A 12,890-nucleotide genomic window follows, 5' to 3' on the forward strand; every position below is an offset into this window, starting at 1 on the left:
TTACTCCCTTCCAGGCTGCTGGTGGGGACTATTCTCACCTTCACAGCAGGACTTAATCAATGTCTTCAGTCCAGCAAAGGATCTCAAAAATTGCACAGAAGAAAGCACTGAGTGTGAACCATAAAGGACGATTCTCATCGTGTAATTTGAAATAAATCAAACAAATTTTTATGATTTTAGCTTTAGAGCTGGATTTTATAAATATAAATAATATAATAACATACATAAATTTCAATTAGCCATTTATAGCAGAATAAATATGGAAGGGAAAAATAGGAATATTACATAGAATATATAGAAAGGAGATTAATATACATTAATATATATAAAGTAGATTAATATTGATTTATGCTATTATGTATTAGTTTACACAATACACTTTCATACAATTCTTTATGAGCATTTTAAACTGTAGTAAAAACTAATGATGACGCAAATATACAGAAATAACAATCTGCAAATTCCAACATTCTTCGCACAACCCTGAGCTTATACACAACTTAACTATTTTATGGTGCAACATTTTTAACTTCACATTAGATAAAGCACCATCACTGTAACTTAGAAAGACAGAAATAAAAATGCTACTGAAGTACTGTACGAGTGATTTTACAGTATTGTAAGAACTCTCTGGCTTCTGGAATTTCCTGAGTTTTGAGTGCCTGACTTTGTAACTTGGTATGGCACCAAAACTAAACATTTCTTTTTAAAGAAAGGAGAAGGGGGGAAAAAGCATATTTTGTTTGGGATTTTTCTACATGCTTTTGACTTCTTTAGCATATCTTATAAATTGCCCAAGCACAACCTTATGCCTCTTTAACATCAACTAAGCAGAGAGATAAACTTATTAAGAAGGCCTCAATAAAGAATAATCTGTCATATGCCTTACTACAGAGCAGAGTGTGCTCCAGTTAGCTAGAGCCACTACTTTTCACCTATTTTCTGTCTACTGCTATCACTAATCCTCAACAATTAGGCCATGCCAATCTGCTCTCTAAACCTTAATAGCTCCTTGCTTTCATAAAACCAAGACTTAAGTAAAAAATGCCTTTAAAAATGTGATCAATGCTAACATCGAGGCCACCTCACAGTTGGTCCATAGACCACAGTTGTCATAGTCTCATAGAATCATAGAACAGTTTGGGTTGGGAGGAATATTAAAGATCATCTAGGTCCAGCCCGCCTGCCACAGGCAGGGATACCTTCCAGTAGACCATGTTGCTCAAAGCCTCAAGTACTATTGCCTGTTCCTCTGCTTAACAAGGTCCAATGCGGGCTGCTACCACACAAGATTTAAAAAAACAACAAAAAAGCGTATGGTCAGACTAGCACGTGTTCAGAGCACACTGTCAGGTCTCATTAAGTACAATGTCAGTGGGGACACAACTCACGTTTATCGTGCACCTTACAGAAAGGAGTCCCAGCTTCTGCAGTTCAACAATCTAAGCCAAGAATCAGAATCACACTCAGAAGGGAAGTGGGGATATTTTTGGTATGGACGAACTGTAAACACAAAACCTGCTTGCCCTTCTTCTTTAAATGTGCTTTTTACATTATTAAATGGTTTCTGTTAAGCCCCATGCATACACAGTTCAGACAGACAACAAAAGAAAACGATCACTCTAAGTGTTGTCTCCAGATACATGCAACACAATCCGCTGAACACTTTTTAAACTGAAGTATCAGAGGTGTCTCTTCTTGAATAGCATCCAACTCCTTACAGCAATGCTGTGTGATCCTCAAACATGCTTTGTTTTACTTACACAGAAGACATAAACCAGTCTAGAAAGTGGTCTTAGAATCAATGTTTATTGTGCAGGTCCCACATAAAAAGATATGATATGGAATGTATCTGATGTGTGATATGAGAACAAACAGTAACTGAGAACCAGAAGATTGCTTGTGTATGCAGTCTAGATAGTGTACAGAGGTACCCCGGTAAAGAAAATAAATGAGGCTGAAAAGAAACTTTACAGGCACCACACAAAAGCCATCCCACATAAGGAGCCATACATATCATATGTGCTTCTAAATCTCATCCTGTTTTGAGGAATTTAATCATGGATAAGCCTTTTGCTGCCACATGTACAGAAATACACAGAGAACTTCAGGGCAGTGAAACTAATAGGCTATCCAATAGTTGTACTAACAGACATTCGCTAAACTAGTGATCCAAACTTTTCCACAGTAAAAGTTTTATCCATGTTCATTCCTGTAGATAAATTTAAATGCTGTTCAGTAACATTCATTCTAGCATGAAACATTATTTCAGCTTTGCCTCCTTATTTATCCAGTGCAGAAATGACACACAAACACTAACAATATGGACCAGAGAACCACTCTGTAGTAGACCAAGCAGTTGTTTCAAGACCTCTTGAGAGACTGCGAGTCTGACGACAATGCTCACATCCATCTTATGCTGAGATCACTTTGTGAAAACCACGGTTTCCTGCACATCTCAACAGCATGCCAAGGCAGAGCTCTGGAGGGCCACTGACATCTGGTGGTCATTTCAGTCCTTCCCAACGCTACCTGCAGCTCTGGGCAGGCAAGGAGCAGTGCAGAGATCATTGTGGTTTAGCGGGGAAGGAAAACTGCTCCATCACTAATTTGCTTGGATCACAGCACACAGAGCTGTTGGTGTGAACTAGACTGGCATGCCTCTGGGAATATAAGTGTTCTTATCTAGAACTAACACATCACAAACAAACGAGGAGGGGAACAGTAAAATATAAATTAATTCTAAAGAAAGCTGAGTCATATATATTGAAATTTGCCATGACTTGGATGAGATTATATTTTACAGATGGCCAGTCAGAAATACGTGCCAGGGAAGTAGTGACAGGCCTTACTCTGTTTTTATTAACTTAGTGGAATTTGTTGGTTACAAGTAAATGCAGATGAAACACAATATACAAACAACAAACTCAGTTAAAGCTGCCAGCACATTCATAGTATCATTGGATTAAACTTACTCTAGAGATAATTAAGCTTTTCTAAACTGAGCACATTTAATTCAACAAATTCTTGAGAACAACTGGGTCATGAAATAGAATTATATAAAACTGTCTTTTTGACAAATAAAAAAGCATTGTTTCCCAGGTATTATTGAAAAGAAGCAATGAAATTTAGGTCTTCTTTTGCTAGACAACTAGCACAATATTAAATTATAAGCAGAAGTATTCAACAGTTTCATTTATTTTGACATCTGCTACACAGTGAGACTGGATTGCCAAGACAAAAACTGTCTCAGCTCTCTCCAATAAACTTGAGAGCAGATCTTGGTGCTCAAAGCACTTGTGCAGAGACCAGCACCGGACCTAAGATGTACTTAGGCCTAATCACACTAACTGGTGATAGGCAAACATTTAAAGATATGTTTGTTACAGGTATCTACAGGTTGTAAACAAAATTCTGAGGCTTTCAGACATTCATCAAAATACAAAAATCTTACTAAACTGTCATGAGAATTTTCAGCCCTTCCTGATTGCTTTCTCACTGCAAAATGATTCAAAGTCTACCTCCAGGTAAATGTGCATTTCTCCTTGAAACAGAAGGAACGTATTCGAACGTAATAAAAAGCTCAGCATCTGCTTAGTGGGAAATAATCAAAGTGTTTTTCTAAATCCTTCCTACAAGCTACATGAGTGCAGCTTTGCAAAAGATCTGCAGTACAAATGACCCAACTCCAAACTCACCGATATTTTTCCACTTACTGCCAATATGACACCTCTCCATAAGTAAACAGATTGCTAAATTACTGTTTCACCTTCAACCTAAGCTACCTAACCAGGTTGAAAGCTAGTGAAGTATTTTAAATTACTTTTACAAAATGCATTGTTGTGCACTCATTTTCTTGTTGGTTGTGGCACATTGTGGGCAAACATTTCATAGAGGCACAGGCAATTGCTAAATTAGCCAAGCAGTGTGCAAAAAAATAACCAGTGCTCAGAGTGGAAACAAGAAAGATTGCAGGGAACACTCGTATGGAGACAACTGGATCAAGCCACCCCAAGAGCAAAAGACAGAAGGAGCTGATAGAATGACAGCAGGAAATGTGCACCAAGATAGTTTGGTTTGACTCAGCCAGGGCTTGCAGCTGAGCTGGGTACCCGGCTGGGCCAAAGGCCACCCACAAGGCAAGTGGCAGGTTTTTCACTCCCAGTTATATTATTTCTAAAGTCTAGCATCTGTTGACTGCTAACACCTCTGGAGAATTTCACTCATGTGGCCCACAAATCACTGATGTTCATATCTGTTTCAGGACTCTTCCTGTACTACAACATGAACATACAGTTGTGGAGAGTTTTTGGAAGAAACAGGACATGGGCTGTGTGCTGTGAACAAGCCAGAGCTTGATGTGGCTGTGGTGCAGGCTAGGACCTACACGGAAGGTTTTTCTGGAGACACCAAAGACAGAAGGGAAGTAAACAGAAGCTGGTCTGCCCTCGATCCAGGCTGCAGGAGGGACGCTGTCATCACTGTGCATGAACAGTTCGTGGACAGTGCCCTGCAGCCAATCACCATGCGGGGGGAAGAAGGACTGCAGAGAGTAACCAATCGTAGTCTGCACTTGCCGTGTGGCCATTGGGTAAAGAATATATAAGGGTTGCAAAAACGTGCACTGGCAGACATTGGTATTCAGTGTTGTTAAACGTTCATTAAAGGGCATTGATGTTAAACTCATATTGAGCCCGATTCTTTACCCTCGCAGGTCTGCCCGTAGCATTCAAAGAGTCCTACCGTGCCAAGTTTTTCGTTCTCCAACATACGGTGACAAAAGTGGATCCACAAGATCAGTTTTCAACACATTTCTAAAGGTCCAACTGCAAATCAATAGACATTAATCAGTACAAAGACACTCTCTCCCGTACATACCAGGCGCAGAGCCTATGTTCCACTTAAATTCTGCTCTGAGCCTTTGAAGTAAGTGTTATTTTCAGTATATCAACAATGCTGGTTTCTGCACAGTAATGCATTTCACCCACAGTGAAGACTGTCACATTGCTGCATATCTATTAAAAAAAAAAAAAACAAAAAACCAAACAACCAAGCATACACTATAATTAGGTCAGCTACTGGGTAAAGGAGACAATAACCACTCTACTAAAGCACCACCACAGCCCTTGTAGGTGCTCATCTGAAAAGAAAGTCTCTTCTTTCCTTTGTTGTCCCCCTAACATACATTTTCCACAAATATCTCGGCATTGCCAATCCAGTTATGTAACAGCAGAAGAGGATTACTGTGTGACAATGTTCTAATTTACAGACATAACCTACTTCTATGTTTTACTGGGGATGTTTCCTGGAGGGGTAGGTAGAGATGCCCTCCACTCACCATGAGGGACAGGCAGGTCTAAAAATAATTTTGCCTGGTTCTAATCGATAACATCATGTTGGGAAACCTCTTCCGAAGACACATGAAAGCAAGGTAACCCAATCCCGCCAGCACGCTGACCAGTAGGGTCGTGCCAAGAACCCTGGGCGCCCTCTTCTTGGCCACGCGGAACGCCGTCGGCAGAACGGCCGAGATTAATATATTGTTGACGTGTCCTAAAACTTGGTAAAATGCTTTTCTCTTCAGGACACGCTCATAATAGGCTTCCAAGTTGGGTCGCTTTCCATTTCCCCAGTTTCTTCTTGCTAATCCCAGAAACTTCAGACGATGTAATGTGACAGCAAGTGATACATCTGCCAGACTGAAGAAATCACCACAGAGCCAAGGTTGATTTTCACCTTCTAAGCAGAGACAAAACAAAGAATTAGGAACTAACGGTACAGAAGCACATGAAAAAGTCTCCATGGGCTAACATTTAGTTTAATGCTATTTCAAAATGCTGTCTAATAAACACCACCAACACTTCAGCTATGACACGACTTTAATCAATGAACATTTTGTTAATCCCTGTCCATTCTTCACACCATATTTTAAAGTCTTAGGCTTAGCAGCCTGGCCTACATTTGTTAAGGTAAAAAGATGCCATGTTTCAATTCCATAAAGAAAATCCACAGTAAACACTTATTTTCCTCAACTGCATTTCTCAGATCTGGATTAAATTAAGCAGAAGTGGAAAGGAGGAAGCCAGTTTAGCTTTTACTGAAGAGCTACTGAATTTATCATCTTGCCTGTGTCACTCAGCTCTACAGCATTCACTCAAGAACTACTAATCTGCTGGAGACTTTCAAGTCAAAAAGAAACACATCAGATAACTGACCTGCACCAAACACACCAGCTCAGTGAGAAGACGGAGCTTGTCTACCTGTCCTTCTTTTGTGTCTGTTAGAACCCAAACCATGTTTTTTTATTTACAATGAGAAGTTTGGGAAGTAATGGATATTCACACTGCCCACTACTCAGGAGCACATTCAACTTGTTTGCCACCAGAGCGAAACAACTGTTTGGCACACTACTGGTGCCAGCCCATTTTAACTAGTTATTCAGATGTGGAAGAAAGGCCTCTGCAGAGAGTATCCTATGATGCTGGAAAGACATGTGGGGATTCACCCAGTGCATGAAGTAAGATAGATGATGGAAAGGAAGACCAAGGAAGCTAACCTGTGTGAAAGAAAGATGCATGCAGTGGCAGCAGCAGTAAGTGAATGAGAAATACGAGCAGTAGTAACAAAAGAAGCTCAGAGGTTGACCAGGACCTGGAGAAGCATTATATATAAACCTCAAATACGTGAATACCTCAGATAAAATTCCAAGAGACAGGTAATAGCCATTATGTTTTAGGAAATCCTGTGATCCTGGAGGTTTTCATAGGATCAGTTGGCTCCTTGGAAAGGCTATTGAGCAGAGAAAGCAAGGGGGCTGCTAGAAATGGTGACAGACTTGTTCACTGAACAAAATCCTACCATCCTTTATGAGTTTAAACATTTTCTGTGACTCTTTTGCTGTTCGGTCAGTAGAAAATTTAACCTAGATTTTCAATCACTGGTTCAAATCTCCTGTCTTGACAGTAATTGATAATTATTACAACAGCTATTTACGGAGCGAAATGCAAAGAGTTATCAATCTGAGCAGATGCAGCTGATATTGACACAGCTCCCAGTGAAGTCAGAGGAGGGATTCCTATTCCTAGCACCACTGGGAGTTGCACAAGACTCTGAATAAACAGAAGAGTAATTCCATTTAAACAAAAATTGACTTTCATTTGGGTGGACAGCAGGTAAACACCACTGCTTTCCAAGAGTGTGGAGGGGAAGGTGGGGAGGAGTGCTGCTTAATAATTAGAGCACTTATCCAGATGGCTAATTCTGCATATACCGCAAATATCAGCACAGTATTCAAACAAGGTTGTAATAAACCTGTGTTAAACATTAAGGTCATGACCATTACAGTAAGATGAGGCTTACAACCACAACAATCAAGGATAACACTCTGTAGTTAAAGTTTTTCTTATTTTGTTGATAAAATACTGCAAAATTGTGCAGCTAATTATACTCACTATGCTGAAAATGTGATCAACACTCTCGTAAGACAGTGGGAACTCACTGACAGCAGCAGTAAACTAAACTAGTATTTATAACAGTACTGATCCCTTCTGTGATGTTAGTTCAGTATATGTTGAAAAGTATCTTACTGGATACCTTAAAACCAGTCCTATAATGGTCCTGCCAACAAGTTTACTCAGCCTCCCCAAATATAAGAATCAACAGGATTTAGCAAGAAAAATTCCTTACCTGGCGTTTCCTCATTTCGCCGCTGCAATTCAGTCTCAACCTGATCCAAAACTTTTTCCAGTTCATCCAGTATTTTCTTTAGGTATTTTATATTATCATGATCCAGCAGTTTAGACTAAATATATACATGGGTTAGTGGTTTAATCATTGTATGGAATTCATACTTATATCAGAGAAACCTTTACTTAGATACTACAGTGCTTATTCATAAAACATGACGATTTTCTCCACATAATCAGCTTGATACCATTTGGATACTGGTGACAATTCAGGTAACAGAAGAAGACCTTAGAGATACTAGAGATTGAGGTTCGCCTCACCCTGCAGGGTGCTCAACATCCCAACACCAGCGCTGATGTGTACTTACTAATACTTCAGCACACACTGGAAGTGTGTAACTGATGTAGGGGAGAGAACTGCTTCATGCCCTGTGGGGTTACACCACTGCATGACATTACTGGCAATGACAGGTGAAATAAATGTTTACATTGTGACAGAAAAAAAATCTGACTCTAACAAGCTCATCATAAAGGGGGGAATACAAGGAGTTTTCTTACTTTAAGGCGCTTCTGTTTTGCTATATAGGCATCTTGAAGGTCTGGATTCTCTTCCGCAAGCTTCTTCAACTCTGATTCTGTGTTACTTATTTGGCCTGGTTAAAAAAAAAAAAAAAAAAAAAAAAAAAAAGACATTAGATATCCAAATGTACCCAAAATGCAATCCACAGGAACTGATCAATAGCTTGTGTACAAGTATCACACTGAAAAAAGTGATACTTCAATGAAACATCACCACCAAGTTGGGATTCTAAAGCATCATGTTTTGGAAAACTTAACTGCTGCACAAATTGACCCCACCACACCTTTCACTCATCAGTTTGCAATTAATTCCATAAAGTGGTGATCTGCCAGGCAAGAATGAAAAATTCTTGTTAATATTTTTCTCTTATTCAGATAAAACCATTTTGCTGCCAAAAAAAGCTACTAAATCCATTAAATTCTACTACAAATACCTTAGGTCTCAGGTGTTTTTTCACTCAGTTCCAGGGTTCCTAACACAGTTTCCATGCTGAGAAAGTGCAGATAGGCCCATACTGAGATTTTTCTGTAGGTCACATGAATAATTCCACAGCAAAAGCCTGAATACCACTTTGGTCAGCTAAAAGGTTCATTATGGAGTATATGGATGTTCTAGAAAAACATTAATTATCTGACTTAAAGAAGGAATTATGTATAAAATTTAAGATAATTTTACTAATTTTTACAATGTGTATAGCCTTTTTTCTCCTTAAAATAAGGCTTTGCTTGAAAATGCCATATTTACAGACCCAGAACACCAAACGATAGTGAATATGTTATCTTCTAAAAATAAATATTTCTAGTAATAAACTGAGAACAAAAGAATAATTATAGGGACTGAATCACCTCTCACTTGTACCTGATAATTAAGATTAGTTCCAATTAAGTCTTATAAATTAAACTGATGAAAAATGTTTACTAGAGAATAATGAACTCGCTGGTTTATATATTCTTTGTTTCAACAGGACATGACTGTGAAAGCCATCTTTCAACATAGTATATGAAGAAATTGAAGGATGTAATCACACAACTAAAATCTTATATATGCAACAAATTAATTAGATTTGGTATGCATAAACATAATACATAACTGGTTGGTGGCTTATCATATCTAGCACTTCAAAAAAGATCAGCTTTTCAAAGCTGAAAACTAAACCATCCTGAAGAAGTTTGAACAAGTAAAGGAATTATGTAGGAACACACACAAGTTATTTAAAAAAAAAAAGAAAAAAGCCTCAAATCAAGACAGCAGGCTATGCTTTACATATAGAAAGAAAATAGCCCAATTTAGACAATCAGTAATTTTAGCTCTATCAATATGAACATGTGTGTATAAACTGACAACAATTAATACCATCTAGAAGCTAGAGGGGAAGAGTACCTATGGTCAGTAGAACACAAGACAATGTTGTAAAGTGAACTGTAATGAAAGCACTTACAATTACCACGTGAAAACACAAAAACTATCGATAATGCCTATGAGTAAAGTACAATTGTTCAATAAACAGTTAGCATCCACATTTGGGGAAAAAAAAAAAAATAAAGAGAGCTATGAGAAAGGAAAGATTAGAAAGATTATTTGCCTATGATTTTTCTCAATATCACTGAATGTTTTTTAAACTAAGTACTCCTGCAAACTGGATTTGAAACAGGAGTTAATTTCAGGAGGTTCTGTGTTACAAAGGGGACTGGGCAATATAATCTACAGTAATAACTGTAGTAATAACCTCTGTCCTTAACATACTTGCTCATAGGAAACTGGTATGTATATAAAAGTCCATCATGTACAATACCAAACCTGAGGAAGTCAAAAGACGTTTTACCATTGATTCTACCAGAACACTGTTTCATCCTTTATTGTAATTCTATATTGTTGCTATTTGCACCCAGGACTTTGGTTTAAATTGTGTTTTAACAATTTCCATTGGTCAGATGAGCCCAAGCTACTTACTTCTTCACACCTTTTTTTCTCCCTACCCCTAGCACCAAGTTGACACTAGCACATTCCTCAGAGAAAAAGAGCCTGATCATTCTCTTATAATAGACAAACAGACTCTGTTTCCTTGAGGCTAATCTGCATTTGCACTACTTTGAGAGGAAAGTAATTGCTTTAATTTAATAGGTAAACTTTTTACAAGTTTACAATCACAAAAAATGGGTTTCCTTCAGTGCCATGGTTTGATGTGAGCAGTAGTAGAGCTATTCCCTAGATATTGTTTTAGAAGCATAAACAAGAAGGTCAGAAAATAGAATACACTCAGCTGTCACAGCTGCCATTTTCTGTTGCACACATGAAGCACATTTCCAATCATTGGGAAAAATAATTCCACAGACACCAAAAATGACACTTCTTTCCTATTTTCAAATCATAACAGACTACAAAATCAATAAAAAGTATATGCACTAATTATCAAGGACTGCAACTAAAGCTAGAAATGTATGCTCAATATTTTCTGCTTGAGGTGACCTGAAGACACCAGATGAATGTAATGCAAGATCCAATTGACAGGTAGGCATTCCGAGCTATACCAGTACATACTACGAATTCTGCTGGTAGCGTAGGCTGGAATCATGGAGTCCACTGTTAACTCGGGGTGCAGGATGCAGCCGTGCGTGTAGGCATCCATAGGCAAGGAGTCTAAAAGCTCTCTATAGTGTTGCACCCTTGGATAATACATGCTCCCTTCTTCTGGCATTAATCTTGGTACCTCCTCTGCAATATAAAGTTAAAAATAAAGTTTAAAAAAGAAGAACCATCTAATTGACTCAAAGCAGTATTTCCAAAGTTACTTCAGTTACATCCAACTGGCACAGATGACACAGCCACAGCTAAGAAAGCTTCACTGGTTTCCACCGTAATTCAACAGTTATCACAGCTCATAGAAACATGCGTACATGTACTTAATTTCAAAATGTTGGAATAATTCCAATTCCTACACAGTAACCCACATAAAGACATATTTAAGGGGCCTTTGAGTCACAGAACAGGACTCAGCATCTATTTTGTACTTCTAGGAACAGGTGACCATGGCACACAACCCTTTAGCCCTCTTACAGTAGGGCACAACTGAGATTCCATTAAGGTGTTACTGGTGAAACATTACTACAGCTGCAGTGCTGTAAACATTACAGTACAGGAATCTGACTAAAAGCACGGTTAGAAGCATTCCTGCACACCTCTAAATTTTACCCTGCCCTAGGTCTACCTAGGCGCCAACTCCCCATTTGATGAAAACACCAGCATTAAATACATATTATGTTCAGCCAACAATGAAGTTTTCTTCATGCCTTAGAAATCACAGTGCTAAACTCCTGAAACACAAAATGTATCTTCACACCTAAAAAAAAACAACCCTGCATTTCTTCAAAAATTGAGGCGAAATTCAAAAGCCTGCATGTGATCCCTTCCAAGGTTTTTCTTCCTACTTTTTTACTTCTTCACTCCATTTTAGCTACAAAAGTAATTTGCTCATTCTACTTCCTTCTTCCGCCCAAGATTATTCTGGAATTAAGAATCTTTTTTGTTCGTTTCTTGTCTCACAGAGAAGCAGGACCTGCCCGATAACTGCAGCTGTGCAGTGTTCTGTTCCACACATTCTGTTTCATCTTGGTATAGGGTCAGCACAGTGCCATGCTGCCATCACTGACTTGCCACCTACCTGAAGGGGTAAGGAGGGCAGTGGTGGGTTTGTACTTAGGGGGGCTTGCAAAGGTGCTGGAAGGCCTTCTGTTCATTTTAAAGGAACATGTTTTAATCCCATACCATCAACTATTAGGAAAGCCCATTTACTTGTGAGACTGTAAATGCTTTTTGGTCATGAATGAACCAACACGTAGAGATGCTGAGCTGACCCCAACACTGCTGCAAGCTACTGGCACGTAGGGAAGGATTTCATAGCGAAACACCTATGGGATTACCATCCACAAACGTTGCTTCAAGGTAATCAATGATCTGCGTCGCCTCACAAATGATGTTTTCCCCATGGATCAGGACAGGTACTTCTCCGGAGGAATTTAAGCGCATGAACCACGGTTCGTTGTGCTCACTCAGCGGCAGGTTTACATCGTGCTCTTCGCACTTCAGGGCTTTCTCGGCTATTGCCAACCGCACCTGCAATGATGTGATCGGGGTTACCCCGGTGAGCAGCACTCCTTGGACAGATGTCCCCGCCCTGCGGAGCCAACCCGGCCCCGGCCCGGGTACCGGCCCCGGCGCTCCGCTCCCGCCTGCCCAGCACCCACCGCCGGCACCGCCCTGCCCTGCACCGCCGGCAGCCCGGGGGAGACCATGGGGCTGCAGGCCGTCCCCCGCGCCCCCCTCACCTTCTGCGAGGAGAAGGACTGAGTCCAGTGGTACAGCACCAGCGGCGCCATGCCCCGCCGCACCGGGGGCCGGCCGGCGGCACGGAACGAACGGCGACGAACGGCGCTGCGGCGGGCGGGGCGGGAGGCCTGCGTGGGCACGCAGTGGCGGCCGTGCCCACCCCACCCTTGGAAATTGAAAGAAGGGGATGCCCGGGGGTGCGGAGGGCACCTCCTTTTCCCCGTGGTGCTCAGAGGACAGTTCTTCCTAAGGGGAAACCGCCTGCAAAACCGCCTGCAGCATCCCTTTGGGAAGCACAGGAA

At 40.2% G+C, this 12,890-nt stretch overlaps 1 protein-coding gene across 1 annotated transcript; it reads right to left on the reverse strand.

Moving 5' to 3' along the window:
- Positions 1-1,790: 1,790 nt before the first annotated feature.
- GDAP1 (ganglioside induced differentiation associated protein 1) lies at positions 1,791-12,890 on the reverse strand. Its single transcript, XM_065830386.2, has 6 exons — positions 12,588-12,890; positions 12,183-12,375; positions 10,804-10,977; positions 8,244-8,338; positions 7,687-7,801; positions 1,791-5,739 (listed from the first exon to the last, which is right to left on the reverse strand). The coding sequence occupies exons 1-6, from the start codon at positions 12,636-12,638 to the stop codon at positions 5,357-5,359; spliced, it is 1,011 nt and encodes a 336-aa protein (XP_065686458.1). The 5' UTR covers positions 12,639-12,890; the 3' UTR covers positions 1,791-5,356.

Source organism: Patagioenas fasciata, chromosome 2 (assembly GCF_037038585.1).
Source record: "Patagioenas fasciata isolate bPatFas1 chromosome 2, bPatFas1.hap1, whole genome shotgun sequence".
NCBI lineage: Eukaryota > Metazoa > Chordata > Aves > Columbiformes > Columbidae > Patagioenas > Patagioenas fasciata.